The sequence below is a fragment of the Lissotriton helveticus genome, chromosome 11 (assembly GCF_964261635.1).
Source record: "Lissotriton helveticus chromosome 11, aLisHel1.1, whole genome shotgun sequence".
In the NCBI taxonomy this organism is placed as follows: Eukaryota; Metazoa; Chordata; class Amphibia; order Caudata; family Salamandridae; genus Lissotriton; species Lissotriton helveticus.
The window spans coordinates 74,355,983-74,374,445 of record NC_136072.1 but is presented as its reverse complement, the minus strand read 5'-3'; the positions used below and the strand labels follow the sequence as shown (position 1 = coordinate 74,374,445).

The following is an 18,463-nucleotide window of genomic DNA, read 5'->3' as shown; positions in this document are numbered from 1 at the left end:
TGCCAGCTGCGTGGTATGAGTGGCCGAGGTGTCGTCGTGATCCGAGATGCGTTGCTCCGCCACGGTCAGGCGTTCCTCATGAACATCAAGTTTTTGCACCACCGCGTCCATGCGTGAGGATAGTTTGTCCACTTTATCCACAATGGTAGCAAATCCCTGCCGCATTTCCTGCATCATCTGCTGGAAATCCGGGGCAGTAGGCTGCGGACTAGCTTCAGCGACAGGCAGGGGGGGGGAGCGGGAGCTCCCAGCCTCCTGCATCAGGCGAGCGCCCCTCCTGGAAGCCGCAGAGTCAAATGAAAGTTTAGGTTGCTTATTGTCCGGCTTCCCCATGGTCAAGCACACAGAGCCAGTAGCAGTTACCAGCCGCAAGGAGATGTAGGGAGATCTCCGGGTATAAGTCCACTGACCCCAGCCGATGTTATGCGTCCAATGTAGCCCCCCAGCAGAGCAAAATCCAGAATTAGGGCGCAGTAGCACTACACCCACGCAGTATCACCAGCACCCTACAAGAAGCACAGCATGCAGCCTCCACCGGGAAAGTAGGGGGCAGTCACAGCGGCAGCAGGCAAGGGGAGTCCGAAAGGGCACAGCAGAGGCACACCACAGCACACCACAGATCAATGAATGGAGCGCCACGCACAAAGCGCTATCGAGTCAACACGCAGGTATCAGCTACTATGCCTTCCCCCAAGGAGCAGAGCAGTACAGTCCATAGCAGCGTGGCACACATAAACACAGTAGGGGGGCACCAGTAGTCAGCGCAGCCAGTCGGGCCCCGCCAAGTCCAACATGGCGAGCTCCAGTGATCAGTAACTGTTGAAGGATAACGGCGCCAGACGGTAGAGAAAGCGGCCCCCCAGCAGCGCGATCAGCCAGTACCTCCACAAGCTGCCTCCCCAGCTACAGACAATCACCCCTCGTATCCTGCAGGGGCCAGTCGGTCAGGAGGTCAGCACAGGCGGGGGCACGAGCAGGCATGCATGCCCCGCCACTCCCTACCGTGTAATTGCTGTGCCTTGAGGCCGTAGGCGGATCGGCGCCCCCGCCGCAGTTCCTCCACTGCAGCTCAGGGCGAACTCCACGACGATGCTGCACAGTCCCCGTCACCGGGTTAGAGCCACACACAAGGCCGACAGCCAAGTCCAGGCGGAGAGCATCGAAGAGACCCCGAGGGGGATGGGATGAGGCCTCCACCCCACGTGTGAGGCAGCGGTCTATAGTGGACCGAGACGCCGGGCAGCAGAGCACCAGACCTCCAGGACGCTCAGCGGTGAATCTTCCGGACCCTGTAAAAACGGACAGGACCTCCGATCAGTTCGGGAAGCGGACCGAGTGCAGTCCACAGCCCACCAGCCAATAATCCAGGGTCAGAGTGTCGAATGGTGACGTTGGGAAGGATAAATGACCGGATGAGAGCTCCGGGCTGCAGGAGCCTCACGGCAGTGCGGCCATGCTGCTGTGCGCCCTCTAGCGCCTCCCTGGGTGTGAGTGTTTGATTGGTTCAGATGCTCCGTCCATCACCACCTCCTTTTGTACCGCTTTGTCGCCATAAATTGGCAGGGTATGCTCAGACGTTGAGTCCTTCGCTCACTTTGCCACTGGATTCAAGCGAGCCTGGCTGAAGACGGCTGAAATGACAGAAACCGGTCCTAGGAAGCTTGATTCCGGTCCAGGGAAGGCATGGCTTGGCAGTTCGGGCTGGACTGTTCCCATGAGGCACAGGGTCAGACTGATTTGCATATGGCCATGTCTGAACCGGGGTGGCAGAGTGGGCTAAAGAACGGTGATGGATTAAACCCAGATCGTTTGACTGGTTGTGAGTGTTTGATTGGTTCAGATGCTCCGTCCATCACCACCCCCTTTTGTACCGGTTTGTCGCCATAAGTTGGCAGGGTATGCTCAGACGTTGAGTCCCTTGCTCACTTTGCCACTGGATTCAAGCAAGCCTGGCTGAAGACGGCTGAAATGCCAGAAACCGGTCTTAGGAAGCTTGATTCCGGTCCAGGGAAGGCATGGCTTGGCAGTTCAGGCTGGACTGTTCCCATGAGGCACAGGGTCAGACTGATTTGCATATGGCCATGTCTGAACTGGGGTGGCAGAGTGGGCTAATGAACGATGATGAATTAAACCCAGATCTGTTGACTGGGTGTGAGTGTTTGATTGGTTCAGATGCTCCGTCCATCACCACCCCCTTTTGTACCGCTTTGTCGCCGCAAGTTGGCAGGGTATGCTCAGACGTTGAGTCCTTCGCTCACTTTGCCATTGGATTCAAGCTAGCCAGGCTGAAGACGGCTGAAATGCCAGAAACCGGTCCTAGGAAGCTTGATTCCGGTCCAGGGAAGGCATGGCTTGGCAGTTCGGGCTGGACTGTTTCCATGAGGCACAGGGTCAGACTGATTTGCATATGGCCATGTCTGAACCGGGGTGGCAGAGTGGGCTAAAGAACGGTGATTGATTAAACCCAGATCGTTTGACTGGGTGTGAGTGTTTCATTGGTTCAGATGCTCCGTCCATCACCACCCCCTTTTGTACCGCTTTGTCGCCATAAGTTGGCAGGGTATGCTCAGACTTTGAGTCCCTTCCTGACTTTGCCACTGGATTCAAGCAAGCCTGGCTGAAGATGGCTGAAATGCCAGAAACCGGTCCTAGGAAGCTTGATTTCGGTCCAGGGAAGGCATGGCTTGGCAGTTCGGGCTGGACTGTTCCCAGGAGGCACAGGGTCAGACTGATTTGCATATGGCCATATCTGAACTGGGGTGGCAGAGTGGGCTAAAGAACGGTGATGGATTAAACCCAGATCTGTTGACTGGGTGTGAGTGTTTGATTGGTTCAGATGCTCCGTCCATCACCACCCCCTTTTGTACCGCTTTGTCGCCATAAATTGGCAGGGTATGCTCAGACGTTGAGTCCTTCGCTCACTTTGCCACTGGATTCAAGCGAGCCTGGCTGAACACGGCTGAAATGACAGAAACCGGTCCTAGGAAGCTTGATTCCGGTCCAGGGAAGGCATGGCTTGGCAGTTCAGGCTGGACTGTTCACATGAGGCCCAGGGTCAGACTGATTTGCATATGGCCACGTCTGAACTGGGGTGGCAGAGTGGGCTAAAGAACGGTGATGGATTAAACCCACATCTGTTGACTGGGTGTGAGTGTTTGATTGGTTCAGATGCTCCGTCCATCACTACCCCCTTTTGTACCGCTTTGTCGCCATAAGTTGGCAGGGTATGCTCAGACGTTGAGTCCCTTGCTCACTTTGCCACTGGATTCAAGCAAGCCTGGCTGAAGACGGCTGAAATGCCAGAAACCGGTCCTAGGAAGCTTGATTCCGGTCCAGGGAAGGCATGGCTTGGCAGTTCCGGCTGGACTGTTCCCATGAGGCACAGGGTCAGACTGATTTGCATATGGCCACGTCTGAACTGGGGTGGCAGAGTGGGCTAAAGAACGGTGATGGATTAAACCCACATCTGTTGACTGGGTGTGAGTGTTTGATTGGTTCAGATGCTCCGTCCATCACTACCCCCTTTTGTACCGCTTTGTCGCCATAAGTTGGCAGGGTATGCTCAGACGTTGAGTCCCTTGCTCACTTTGCCACTGGATTCAAGCAAGCCTGGCTGAAGACGGCTGAAATGCCAGAAACCGGTCCTAGGAAGCTTGATTCCGGTCCAGGGAAGGCATGGCTTGGCAGTTCCGGCTGGACTGTTCCCATGAGGCACAGGGTCAGACTGATTTGCATATGGCCATGTCTGAACTGGGGTGGCAGAGTGGGGTAAAGAACAATGATGAATTAAACCCAGATCTGTTGACTGGGTGTGAGTTTTTGATTTGGTCAGATGCTCCGTCCATCACCACCCCCTTTTGTACCGCTTTGTCTGTCGCCATAAGTTGGCAGGGTATGCTCAGACGTTGAGTCCCTTGCTCACTTTGCCACTGGATTCAAGCAAGCCTGGCTGAAGACGGCTGAAATGCCAGAAACCGGTCCTAGGAAGCTTGATTCCGGTCCAGGGAAGGCATGGCTTGGCAGTTCCGGCTGGACTGTTCCCATGAGGCACAGGGTCAGACTGATTTGCATATGGCCATGTCTGAACTGGGGTGGCAGAGTGGGCTAAAGAACGGTGATGGACTAAACCCAGATCTGTTGACTGGGTGTGAGTGTTTGATTGGTTCAGATGCTCCGTCCATCACCACCCCCTTTTGTACCGATATCCTACACCAGGCTTTCTCACGTAGGTATCATGGTAAGGCATCTCGAAATTCTTACAAAGAACAGAATAAAGACAGTAATATATTTTCAAAATAGACAATATGTCAAAAGCATTTTCTCAAAGGCATTTTCTTATCTCAATAGCATTTTAACATAGAAGCACAAATACCTCAGTTTACAAGTGCAAACATTTGTTTTGTACTAAAAAAACATTACTTTACACTAACAAATATATTTTCTAACAATACATATTACAACAGGATACTATAAATATTACATTTCAAGAAAATCGGCTCCAAGGAGAGTGCTATGAGGTTTCAGGGATGAGGATGTCTTTCTTAATAGGTAAACACATCCAGACATGCAAGTTTAAGGGCATTCAGAAATGTTTGGCTTGCATAGACCTACCTTGGATATATGTGGAGATTTGTTCTAGTAGTAAATAGTTATCCCTTGTGTAAATGGAGGGAAAGGGCAGCCCCAAAAAACTGGGGGTGAATGGGAGGTGTTTCTCAAACAGAAAATGTTTTTCCTATATGGAAGGAGCAGTTACTAAGTACTAACTGCTTTTTGGAGATCATATTGATAAATTGAACTCCATCACCGGCAAAAAATGGAATGTGTGGCTGGCACAGCTTCACAGAACTACTCCTGGAATGTCTCTGTGCACTGTGTGAATTTATCCATTTTTGGAGATATCAAAACTAAGAAGCAAGACAGGTTTCACAGAGCAATAATGATATGAATGTAAAGGGAGGGTGCTGTTATGTTGATTTGTAACAACACCCAACTTTGGTGTGGTTAAAATGGTAAGCAAATACAGCATAAATTTAGCAATCCTTAACTCAATGAATCTATAAGTAACGGTAAAAGCTCAGAAAGACTCAGAAAATGACTTCAGAGAATGCAAAGAGCACACAAAAGCTGTGTGTGCCTTCACAATGAACCATACTGCAGTTAAAGGAATAATGTTACAGGTAAGCAAAAGGCTACATTTTACTCCAGGTAGCAAATGCATGAAACTGATTGCCCACACTTGAGGTTCATATTGAAGGAGGAGATTTACCTCAGTCAGCTTGAAGCATGACTGTGATGAGACCAATGTTATTCTAAAGAAAAAGCACATATATTACCTTTGAAATCCATACAGTGCCTTCATGTTGTTCAAAAGAGATTCATTAGTCCACACCTGTTTAAAGAAAAGGCAGACAAAAATGAATTTCAGGGTTGTTTACAGGGTTGCACAGTCTCCCACAATTTCCGTCATTTATAATTTGGAGCCTTGCATTACAGAACAGTAAGGTCATGTTCTGCATCTGATCCTTCATTCATACACTGACCCAGACTCAATATTAAAAAATCAAAATTTCCGAGTACTTGATCAAAAGTTGGACGATCAAAGAAAATCCTAAAACTAGAGAAAATGTTAAATTAAGAGATTCCACCTGTGTAATCTCTCCACCTAGGGTGTAGGGTAGTGGAGGAACTTTTGGGCTTGATTTAGGTCTCGTCCGACTGATTACTTCATCACAAGAAATGACGGATAACCCATCTGACGAAATATAAATCCCATAGGATATAGTGGGATTTATATTTTGGTAGATGGATTATTCATCACTGTTGTGATGGGGTAATCCATCTGCCGGGATCTATATCAGGCCCCTACTCAGCTAATTTCATGACAAATTTGGATTTTCATTTAATCAACTCTACGTCAAGTAGTATGTGTTCTACACCTTATCCAGTATGGAAGGCTAAAGATGGATATCATCTGGGTTCCAGGAATACCATCATACGTCATACATCATACCTTAAATTCAGTCATATCCACGATCCTAATGTTGTCTCACCAACTCCTGAGCCTAGTCCTGAGAGCCTTCACAGATTCCCAGATCTCAAATTCCAGAGTGGTATGATACCTTAATTTAGCAGCCAGCAAGGAATCAATGCCAACCCATGAGGAGTCCTCGGTACAGGAATACAAGTTAATGAAATGAATCACCCAGTCGTGGAGCTGTACAAAATATTCCAGTTCCTTTCCTAGAGCCAATTTCCCTGATTGCTCGGTTTTACAAAATCCTCTATTATCTTTACTGCTCATAGCAAGGAACAGGTTTTCCCAGAGTGTATTCTCCCAATCTTGCTTGGCTTTTGCCAATTCTCTTTCCTAGTTAGCCCTAAGTAGCACTAGACCAAGCCTGTTCTTAGACTTGCCTGCGGATAGTAACCCTGCCTTTACAAACCTACAGGCTTTATTGTACTCTGGGGCTTCATTCAGATTCTTGTTGGCACGCTTGCTATCTTGTACCATGCGACCTCCAATGTCGGCAAAATGATCTTCTTCCAGAGGCAAAACTCTCTCTTCTGGACATAAACCGTCCAGTTTCGCTATCTGTTCCTTGACTTTACTAATTGCCAGTCACAGGGCCTCTGGGCGCTTCTTGACCGATTGCCACCTAATGGTTTTCCCGTTGTTAGTGAATACAACATCCCTTTTTGGGTTTCGCCTGCCGAGGGTGCGCTCTGCGCAGCTTTTCGGCGCAGGTGAAATCCTATGTTGACAATAAGGAGTTCGGGAACGTCCCCCGGCTCTCATTGGCTAGCTCCATAAATGGAGGCTAGCCATTGGGTGCCGGATCTGTCCGTCAAGGCCGGACCAGATTCGGGGGCGTTCCCGAGATTTTTTCCCTGGGCGGAGTTATGTTTTTTCCCGTTCCCTCCCCTTTCCCGCCGTCCGTGTCCTCTCCCGCCCCCCTCCCGCCGTCCGTGTTCTCTCCCGCCCCCCTCCCGTCGTCCGTATTCTCTCCCGCCCCCCTCCCGTCGTCCGTGTTCTCTCCCGCCCCCCCTCCCGTCGTCCGTGTTCTCTCCCTCCCGCACAATTTTCGGTTCGCTGACAGCTGCCTGTCCTTTGACGTCACCCTGTCTGCACGTGCCCCTTCATTAGCAGGCGGGGAGCCCACGCTCTCGCGTGCAGCCTCTCTGCCCCCCTCCTGCGACGGCAGAGCTTCTGCAAACAGCTGCCCAGATCCGAGCAGGTTAGTGGGGACCAGTGATCCCTCCCCTCCCCCCGCCGACTCCCACACAGATGCCTCGGATAGCGCCGCGTCCCCAGCACCTCCTGCCCCTCTACTGAGGGACAGGAGGGGGTGGGGCGGACATTTGCAGAGCTGGGGAAGAAGGTGGAGTGAGGGGGGCAGAATGTGAAAATGGTGGAGTGAGGGAGGGCAGAATGTGGAAATGGTGGAGTGAGGGAGGGTAGAATGTGTAGATGGTGAAGTGAGGCAGGGTAGAATTGATTGTGGGGATGATGGAGTGGGAGGAACCGCGGAGCACAAATGGGAAGACGGCGGGGGGAGGGTCGCCTGCCGGAGCGGATGAAGGCTGGAAGTGGAGCTCGCTGAGTGGGGCTTTCTGGGGAGGGCAGTGCGTGGAGATGCTGTAGTGAGGGCGCCTCCCGCCTGCCCTGATGGAGAGTGGGATGCTGATGAGGCGAGTCAACGTGAAGATGGAGCAGTGGGGGTGCTGGGGGCGGGGACAGAATGTTGAGCGGGTGACGGGAGGGGTCATCTGGTGAAGGTTGCAGAGAGGGCATAAGCCCCCATCAAAACATTCCGATTTTCAGTGAACATTTCGGAGCTGAGCCTGTGGAAGGAGCCCCGGGCTGTGGCCGAGAGAGCGGCCGGCCCCTTGCTTCGGAGATTTTCGATCTCAATGCCATTATATTCACCTGAGCTCTCGCTCGCCTCTATGAATGCCTTGCGTCTTTTCCCATTTTAACACTTCTAGCTTTTTCCTTAAGGTTAAATCGGCTATTTGCAGAGTCCCCTCCCGAGTCCAGGCCCCTCTGTACACCGTACAGGCGTACACGGGCGCTGTGCCCGTGAGCTATCTATAGCTGCCTCCCGGGCCTGCTTTGCGAGGGTATTATGTGCGTGCCCCACCCCTCGGGGATGAACCAACAGCTTGGGGGTGATGGGGGCTCTTGACAAAGGACAATTTTCACCGCCCGCGCCCCTCCGCTGCCGCCAGGCCCCTCTCGCCGGGCAGCCTCCTTTTATAGTCAGCCGGAGTTGCTCCTGCGGCTGGTCCGCCCCCAGAAGCCAAGGTCTGGAGGTATATAGGGGTGCAGCGACGTCTCCTGCTGTCCTGCTCACCTCTGTGCTCTCTGCTCCTCCTCTTCTCCGTTCATCTCGGTATTTCTGCTCCTCCTTTTGTGCACGCATTTTCATCCCCCGCTACTCCTCTACTTTCATGGCTCATCATTGACACCAGGGCAACTTGTTCCTCCTTTTTTCCATTATCCTAATTACTTTTTGCTCCTCCTTTTCTCCACTCGTAGTGGTACTTTCCGCTTCTTCTTTGCCCTCACCGCGCCATTGTCCTCCATTTACCCCAAGACTATAATCTACTTTTCATTATTCACCCTGGTGTGCTACGTCCCCGTTTTTGTCTGCTCGTCTTTTTCTTCAGCTGTCAGTATTCACTGCGCCTCATTCCCCCCACTTGCCTGGCTTCTCTGCGCTTCTTTTCAACGCACCTCACTACTGTGCTCCTCATTTTCTCTGCTGATTTGAAAACTCTACTTCTTTTCTCCTGCAGGGGGTAGTTCCCACAGACTCCAGGCCCCATCATGCCCCCCAAGAAGATTGAACCCAAGAAGGACGCCAAGGCGGCTCCTGCCGCAGCACCTGCGCCCGCCGCCTCCGAGCCCCCGAAGGAGCCTGCATTTGACCCTAAAAATATTACTGTGAGTATCTCATGTACATTGAATTGCAGTATTATTCTAGCCCGCTGTTTCCAAGAGGATCAATCTTTCCCATTTAGGGTCTCATGACGTCAGCTTTAAACGCTGCGTTAACACTATAATTGCCGACAATGTCAAGTGTTGTAATTACCAGTTGCAGCAGTTCTGTGCTAATATAAGGTTTGAATATCGAAATGGGGGAATAACTGCGGGGGATCTGAGGTCGCAGATTATTCCCCATTCTGAACAGTTTGCTCTAGATGAATGCTGCTTGCTTTTTATTGCTGAAATGCTCTGGGTGTGTGTGTGTGTGTGGCTGGCTCTGGGTGTGTGTGGCTGGCTCTGGGTGTGTGTGGCTGGCTCTGGGTGTGTGTGGCTGGCTCTGGGTGTGTGTGGCTGGCTCTGGGTGTGTGTGGCTGGCTCTGGGTGTGTGTGGCTGGCTTTGGGTGTGTGGCTGGCTTTGGGTGTGTGTGTGTGGCTCTGGGTGTGTGTGGTAGTAACTGCTGTCTGCTGAGCTCGTCCGTAGGGTACAATAGGTCTCACATTTGCGAGAGATTAAGCTAATGGCAATGTAAATGACAATGCCATTTATTTATCTGTTTTCAAAACCAAATAAATACAAATGTTGTCATTTACAATGCCAATAGCTCTAACTTTTCCAAAGGCGAAACCATTGCATTGTAAATGCTTGTTTGAATATGACCTCGGATTCAGGGGCTGTCCAATATGGAATGCAGTAATGACAGGCTCCGGCATTCCTGTCACTATCAGCCCTATCTATTACAGGCATATCCTTCACATATGGCCAAAGGGTAAAGTTGATTAAAAATAATCGATCCAACTAGAATGGCCCAGTCTATTAAACGTGTGTCTTCCCCTCAGTATGAGGTAGAGTTCTCCCATTTGCTGCTCTAAGGTCATATTTTGACCTCACTTAAAAATTGTTGTGCTGCCCTTTTAGTCCATTTCACTGTAGAGGGGTTCAGGGTTTCCTCGTTAGGCCCATCCACCCAATTGTACATATTAAATAACACCAAGAAGTTGCTGGCATAAAAACGCACTCCATCCGTCAATATGTCCAAGGCATTAAAGGATAGGGCTATAATCGAACATTGTAATGCTGTCCTAAACTAAATTGCTCGGATTCCAAAAGACTTTTCCTTGAGGGCTGTGTTACATTAGTGCAAATTGACGTGAACCCATTTCTAAAAGCAGGTGTTATACTCCAAGTCTCCTGGAAAAGGCAAATATCATGACTATCTATGAACTGCCAAAAACAAAGGAAAGGAGTATGCAGTTCCTAAGGTGGCTGACAGTGACTTTGAGTGAGTGTAAATAGCTGGCTATCAAGAGGGAGGATGGGGAATCCCTCCTTTTGGAATTAGCGCCCTCACACACCCAGCCCGCTGGGTGTCATGCTTCATCATTGGGCACCCTCCTTGTCGGGTCGGCACTGCAATACCCGACGGGCACCCTCAGTGGGGGCTCTTTGGCAGAGATCTTTTATTCCTTGCTGCATGGTGAGCGTGTGTAAGGGGCCCTAAAGTGTAGAAGTGTCGTGTTGTGGTTTCTAAAAAGACCAAGTGAGTTAAAACAGGAAAAGGGAGGATCAGGGCAACTAATTTAAAAATCCTGTCTCCCCCCCCTGATTAAAAAGAGTAATGGTGACTATCTATAGTGATGTTATAGACAGTTGCCCTATGCTTCATGCGGTCAACATGTTTCTTGCCTTGGTTGTCCCAGGAGGGATCAGGCAACAATTCTTCAGGACCTAATATGAAAGTTGAAATCTACACTAAGTGACTGATAATGTGGTGTAATAACCTAGATATTACCAGTCTGATAGCACCAGTGGCGTGTGATGTCCGTGGGTGCGGTAGCCAATCTATAATTCATTCAAGACTGGGCCCATCGGGTAGCGGCATCGAGTGGACATGTTAATTTAACGTGTGTCAATAACTCACCCCCACTCAGCGGAGGACCTAACCAGCAGTGGTGGTTCTGGGAAGGTCTATAAACTGCCCCCATTGTGAATTATTTATCTTCATAACAACATTTTAATCTGGTTGCCCATACTGTTTTTGGATACAATTTACTCACATGCAGCAGAGGCCCCTTCCAACATACAATTTCTAGTAGGCCCAATTTTATCAATCTCAGGGGCTTCCCCCTCACTGACCACAAAGGAATTAGCCCCTCCCTCTCTGATATCATTGGAGGGATACTTCCTTTCATTACACACCACAAACAATCTCATCCTATCCCTAGACTCAGTTTCTTTAGGTTTGTTCCCACTGTCACACTTATCGTTGGGTATCCTGACACTTACACCCAGTCAATCAATATCACCCAACCCACTGAACCAACGCGGGTACTGGACAGCTGCATTTGAGGCATGCTGCACATCCCCTTGGCAGGGCACTTCACATTTATCCCTATATTTGATCTGGATTTGGGTATTAACAATACAAAGTCACTCAGTAAAAAGATTTATTTAAAAAAAAAAACAATATGAATTCTACAACCATCCATGGACAGAAGACAGTCTACCTTGATGCTTCAGAACCATTCTCACCACTTTCTGAAGGCTTTCCAGGAGTCTAAATTTGCCCAACTCTCATGATTTTACCCCTAATGATCAAGTAACACTTCTTAACATTGCAAAGCCAAATAATGACTTTATTGGTTAAGGAATCCTGTCCTATCCTATGCCCCTGCGTCACTTTAGGGACTTGCGTTTTTTAAAATCTGCCCTTGATTCAGGGAAATTGGCATATAGAGGTGGTTCTCCTTATGTACCTTCCTTCCTGTTGGATAAGAGTGGCTGAAACATGGGATTTGTTTTCTGGGTGCTTTTCATTCCTCAATTGGTGCCCCACTGTAGGTAGACAACCCCCCTTAAGCTTTCAAATATAGGATCCTGCCTACTTGAATTCATCCAAGCCTTCCACCTCCCACCTAAATAGACTTATCCCCACACCTTCTAAAATTGGAAGAAAAAGACTCTGCCTGACAGAGCCTTGTAATGGGAAATAGCTGTGGCCCCTTGATAGGCTCACCTTTAGCCTACACAGTCTGAACAAAGTTCTTTACTCACAATGCCTCACCAATTTTCTCTTCCAAAACTTTTATAGTCGGCTTCTGGTCGATGACTTCATCTTTCAGCCCATAATCACCCCAGCCTCTTTTCCACATTCAAAGTTTCATCCAAATTCCCATTAGGATGCCTAGCTTGGGCGCTATCTGCCCCCACCTCACCTCCAATTTCACCCTCTCCTTATATATGTAGTACAGAGTATCTGTTTTGACATGGAACATCCGGATTAACAAAAAACTTCCCTTTGTCTCCTGGGCCCAGTTTCACATTATTTGACTTCCAGGGATTCTCAGGCGGGCTACTTGTCTTATTTGACTTCATAAACATATCCAGAACCTTCTTCTTTGAACTTTTATTCTGGACAGTGCTAAGGGATTCATATAGGGGAGCAGTAGTTAGGGGTACGGCAGTAGGATTTAATATCTCCTCTACTTCCTCTAAAAGGTTGTTAATTCACACAGTTCTCTCCAGCCGCCTTAGGACCTTTCTTCACTGTAGGCGGACCATCCGCCTTAACCTACGCCTTACTCTATCCCATTATGGATTGGTCACAGCTTTCACAAAACCAATTAAAGTCGTCATTGGTTGCTTCTCCCTGATAGTATACACATCAAATTAGCAAAGGTTAACCAAGATACACTAAACACGAGCCAGGAGCAATTTTAAAGGTCGATAACAGTACCTTTCTAAGGATATCAGAGGAGTGGCCCAGCCAAGCCTCCTCTGGGCTCAAATGGGCATGGACGACCCCGACTTTGGCCCGCTTCGGCCAGGTGCAGCCCTGGCACCTGTTGCTCTGCGGGAGTTCTTCCCAGAATAAATGCCCCGAAAGGGCCAATCAAATCGTAGCCACCTCTCAGTGGGAGAAAAGAGCAGGGCCCTCTTGGTGTGTAATATGCCCCAGGGCAACAACACGTCCCGTGCATTGGGAGTTCTTCTCAGATCAAATGCCCTTACTGGGCCGATCAAATCGTCACCACCTCCTGGCAGGTGATAAGAGCAGGGCCCGCTTGAAGTGTTGTCTGCCCCGTCAGCAAGCACAACCTGACGAGTGTCCTTAAAATAAAGTAACTCATGCACTATCAAGGTTTCAAATTTTCCCTGTATTCAAGGATTTTATCCAAGAGATTTCCTATCTTTTTCTCATACAGATCCTGGATCAAGTGACTACTGATTATCCATATTTAGTTACAGAAGTGTAGGCAGCTTGTTGTTGGATCCTTAAACCATTCAAAGATCAAGATAAATTAGTATGTTGATAAACAAAGATCACATTATGCTTATGTTTCTCCTAGAAAGTTTTTGTTGTCTTCTAATTGTCTTCCTATCTATAACTTGCCTTGATTTATTTAGTCCTTTTGTGCTCAATCCTATGGCCTTTTGATTTAAGTTACCAGTTATTTAGAAAATTAATTCGGTTTTTCGTTCTTTACAATTAAAGTCACATATCCTTGATACATACAATCGACTTCCACCTGAACCTTTACAAATTATGGTACCAGGGTAACCAGAATATGAGAGCCAGGAAATGAGTGAATGTCAGATGTTTTAAGGTCATCTTCTATCAGATTCACTGGGAAGATAATTAGTCTGTCGAGATTACTTGGGAATAGGCATCTTCAGTACATGCTCTTTTATTAGTTCACCATTTATTTCAGTGACACCAAGATATGCCAAGAGTTTAAACTTACGCGACCTGTTAAAATGTGCACACCTTTTGTTCAATATTCATATCATCACTAAGGAAACTGTATTCAGAAATAAGAAAAACTGCTACTATTAACAGCCGAGAAGCTAACACATTTTGCATAAGTGGGAAACAATTAATGCTTCAAATTGTCACTGGGATAATTCACTCTATTTAGTGAGCCACTGAGTGCAGAACTACAAGTGAGCGCTATATTTTTGATTGTAAGTGTACTGCAAATAAGATCTTTCTGCACATGATTTAGCTTTTGTCACCAGGTTAGTATGTCAATACCTCTACAAGTGAGATAGTATAAATCAATCAACCAAGAAGAAAGGAATAAAATATATATAGATCATATAGAATACTTTAGTATCAAGATCCCCATAATTCTCTCTAAGCTATGTTAATGGATTGATGGCCCATGCTGAAAAAAACAATGTGGTGCCTTGATCTAAACAAACATCTTAAAATCTCCATTATCAGTAGTATAAACTAGGTCAGAATAAGAGCTCTATCCCTTACATCTTTCAGTATTCTCATGTATTAGTTACAAATATTTTTTTTGTTATCTGTATTAGAATTCTGAAACACTACCTGTATGTAGAACAAAGATGAAGGTTGAAAAAGAAGAAATACAATTTCCTGATTTAGATTTTGGTGGTCTTACTGGCGTAATGCCGCAGCGGCAGTCACAAGGACTTGTTGTTGATGACTGTTCGCCCGCTGTATTTAGATGTTGCTGCTAGAGACAGAGGACCACCACAGTGGCAGCCTTTTCTGTTGGCTCACAGTGCTGTGCCACCGTCTGACCAGCGGGATTACACCCAGCTGATGTGGATGCTCCCATTGTGCTGGGGGTATCCTGGCAGGGGAGTCCTGATGAAGTGTGGTTCCTGTTGGTCTTGGAGACAGGTAAGTACAACTTATTTCTACGTAAATACACATCTGTGTCATGTTTACATGCAATGATATGTAGGCAATGTGTAATTCCCCTTTGTGTTACATATTGCATGCCACACACACCAGGAACCTACAGCGATCACCAACACACGATTGATACATAGGATAATAGTACAAGTAGCTTACCTGAAATATCGGTGAGAATGGAGTGTTTGGCATCTCACTGGAGTTGGAGCAGCAATGGAGGGACCTGGTCAATGGCATACTAGATGGATTCCGAAATGGGACCCTGAAAAAAGTTGCATTTTCACCACTATTCCTTCAATTCTGCCAACTTTTGCCTGGCGTTGAACCTACAGGAAAAGGCTCGATTGAATGGCGCATCATGATCTGGGCGGCAGGACGATGGGTGGGACTCGCCCCCAAAGCTGCTTCTGGCCCTGTCAACGATCACACAGGAGCAGAAGTCTCAGCGGAGGTGGTGGGACTGCAGCGATATTGTCTCCCACAACCTGGTAACATCTACATCAGGCGAGTGGACAGCCAAGACTGCAGGTGGAAAGAACGTCAAAAAAGCAATGGAGTGACCAGTTTAGCCAAGATCTAAATCAGGCCCAATATTTCAGGCAAACAGAAAATGTGCCAAATTACTTTAAATGCAGTTTTGGCCAGCTCTTCTCTGAAAGTCCAATTTCTTATAGAACTTTGGAAGGAGTGCTGTAAACATTGTTTAACAGTGGATGATTTTAAGCTTTCAGATGATCCAGAAGGGTAATGCTGAATTTTGGCTTACCAAAACTCTATAGAGAGGCATGTTTCAAATTACTCTGCCGATGCTGGAAAAAATTGGTTGGAGGTAAGGGCAACATAGGGGCCTTATGTACTATGTATTTGTGACTTGCAAATTGGTTGCAAATCACTTCGCGAATGCAAAAATGGCTGTACGCAATATATGACACTCATTTGCAAAATGAAAATAGCAATGTAACCAATTTGGGACCCATTAAAATTTGAAACCGGATTATGCCAGGCACAATCAGGGAATCCCTAATTGCAAGCCGCAAACGGCATGTACAAGTGAATCGGAAAATGCAAATAGTCTCAAAATGTCCCATTTGCACATGAAATTTACCACTAATTCAAAACAGGTGGTGACAGGTCCAAATTATATAAAAAGCCCCAGAATGCATCAGGGACTTCCACAAAGGCTGCCCTGTATATGATAGCGAGGAGGTTGTGCATACTGGCTGCTCAGCAGAGTTGGTGGAGACAGGAGAGGATTGTCTGAGTCAGGCTGACCATGTTTGAGAAGATAGACGAAGAGATATATAAACAATGCAGGCTGAGTAGCAATGTGATCTTGGAGCTAAATGCCACCTTAAAACCTCACCTTGAAAGCAGTTCGCAGCAATGCAGTCCCCACCCATTTACAGGTGTTGTGCCCCCTCCACCTATTGGCCAGTGGAAGTTACCAAAATGTGAGAGCAGTAGCTGGAGGGGTATCGCAGAGTGCCCTTTCGTGATTTTTTCACAATTTCTTAGACGCCATGCTCCTCTACCTACACCACCACAATCACCTGCTCAGAAATGATGTACACATGCAAAATGTGAAATTACAATTCTACCAAATTGCAAGATTCCCACAGGTCATTGGATCCATAGACAGGACCCATGTGCCTATATGTCCCACTTCCCATCTAGAACACCTATTCAGAAACCGCAAGGACACCCATTCCCTGAAAATAGATGTTGGCTCCAATGGACACATCATAGATATTGCGCCAAAATATCCAGGGAGCAAACATGCCTCCTACATGTTCATGCAGAGAGCAATATGCCAGTGACTTAAAAGTAATTTCAACACTTAAATGTATTTTCACATTTATTACTCCTTGTGTATTTTGTCTCACACATAAACTTGCTTAACAGGTGACAGTGCATATGCCCTGAGGCAATGGATCCTCACACCCTACCTGTCTCCCAACAACCCTCATGAAAGGTGGTACAACACGGCACATAGTCGCACTACGTTGGTGAATAAGCAATGAGGCTTCATTGTGCCTTCAAAAGAGTGGGGAGCCTTGCAGTATGTGCCGAAGAATACTTGCAAGATGACCAGAGCAGACTCGGAGGATGATGACTCTGGCCTACCTTCCCAGTAGCCAACCGAGGCAAGCAGAGCAGCCGAGGGGAGACGGTTCAGGGACCACATAGCCAGACCTTACTTTGCACAGTAGAACATCTCCTTTAACTCGATATTCACACAAAATGCCACTAGTAATTGAATGCTCATAATTATTTCCCCATTGATGGGACGGTTCAAAAGCACATTGATTGGCAACCTGTCCATCACACAAAAATATATCCTCTTTGAGTGCACATGTTGTGCGGTTACATCACCGTAAACAGGAAATAAACAGCACAAAACACAATGCTAGACTGTCACTGTGCACTCATTAGTTTGAACTACTTCCAGTATGGGAGCTGGTGCCATGTGAAGGTGCAGGTGGGTGGTTGTTACTCCTTTGCAGCACCCGGGCATCTGAGGCTGATACACTGCTGAGGCTTGAAACCGCACTGTTCAGTTGCTCAGCACTAACCCCGCTGGCAATCTGGGCTGTTTGATTGGCCTCCATGGCTTCTGTGATCTGTGCCAGGGCCAATTTCCACCTGGAGGACTACATATGAACTTGGACAGTTTAGTTGTTGCCTGTGCAAGCCTCTCTCTGGCCCTTTTCATGCCTCTGCTTTTCTCTCTGCAGCTTTGCAGGCTTCTGTCCTCAGCCAGCTCAATGCACAGTTGGGCAATGTCACCTGTAAGTGCATCCATTTTGGTGTCCTTCTGGGACTGATTGTCAGCCAGCTTCTGGGTCAAGGTGTTGAAGTCTGGTGTCAGTTTTTGTTTAACTAACCGCATTTGTTTCGGCTGCAGGCGCTGAACCTGAGGCATTACCTCCTGGGACAGCAAATGTCTGACACTAACTGCACTGTTTATCTCTATGACTACATTTCCCATAATGCACCATGTGTTATTTTTTGATCATCTACATGGACCATCCAGATATGTCTGGGTAAAGGTGTGTTGCATGCATGTAGACACCAGGTTTAAGGGCAGAAATATTGGCATTGTAACAGTATTGCACTTACCTGGTGGAGGGGCAGATGTGTCCAGGTTCTAGAAATCCAGCGACTGCCTGATGCTCAAGGGTTGTCTCGACCATTATCTCTATTGTTGGGGTACCTTTGTGGGACCACCTCCTGTTGCCTGAGAGTCACACAGGCGTGTTGCCACTCTCTCTTTGGCACAAGACCGCATGTCATCCCAGCGCTTCTTGATTTCCTCTACAGAGCGGTCAACACTCCCAGGGCTTTTGTTGGACCTGGCTCTTTTTTGCAGGGTTCTCTCCAAATGTTTTGCCTTCTTCCTCCTATTTTATTCTGACCTGTTTTTGTTGGTTTTAGGATTCTGGGTACTTTACCACTGCGAAGCAGTACTAAAGAGCATATGCTGTAATTTGTAATGATGATTGGTTTATCTAATATTGGCATATTTGATTTACCAGTAAGTCTCTAGTAAAGTGCATCAGATGTCCCCAGGGCCTGGACATCAAATGCTACTAGTGGGCCTGCAGCACGGATTGTGCCAACCACTTGAGTCTCCCTGTAAACATGTCTCAGACCTGCCACTGCAGCTTCTGTGTGTTCAGTTCTAAACTATTATTTTGACCTGGCAAGTGGGTACACCTTCCCTTTTACTACATATAAGTCACCCCTACAGTAGGTCAAGGCAACCCTATGGGCAAGGTGGAGTGCATTTAACAGGTAGCAC

General features: G+C 47.6%; 1 protein-coding gene across 3 annotated transcripts in view; it reads right to left on the bottom strand.

Moving 5' to 3' along the window:
- The window catches only part of LOC144791099 (dehydrogenase/reductase SDR family member 4-like), a 194,971-nt gene that overhangs the window by 36,355 nt on the left and 140,153 nt on the right, over positions 1-18,463 (bottom strand). For all 3 annotated transcript variants that reach the window (XM_078665757.1, XM_078665756.1, XM_078665758.1), the window contains one exon: positions 5,337-5,392. In XM_078665757.1, the coding sequence (XP_078521883.1) occupies positions 5,337-5,392 (56 nt within the window). The remainder of the gene's footprint in view (positions 1-5,336; positions 5,393-18,463) is intronic.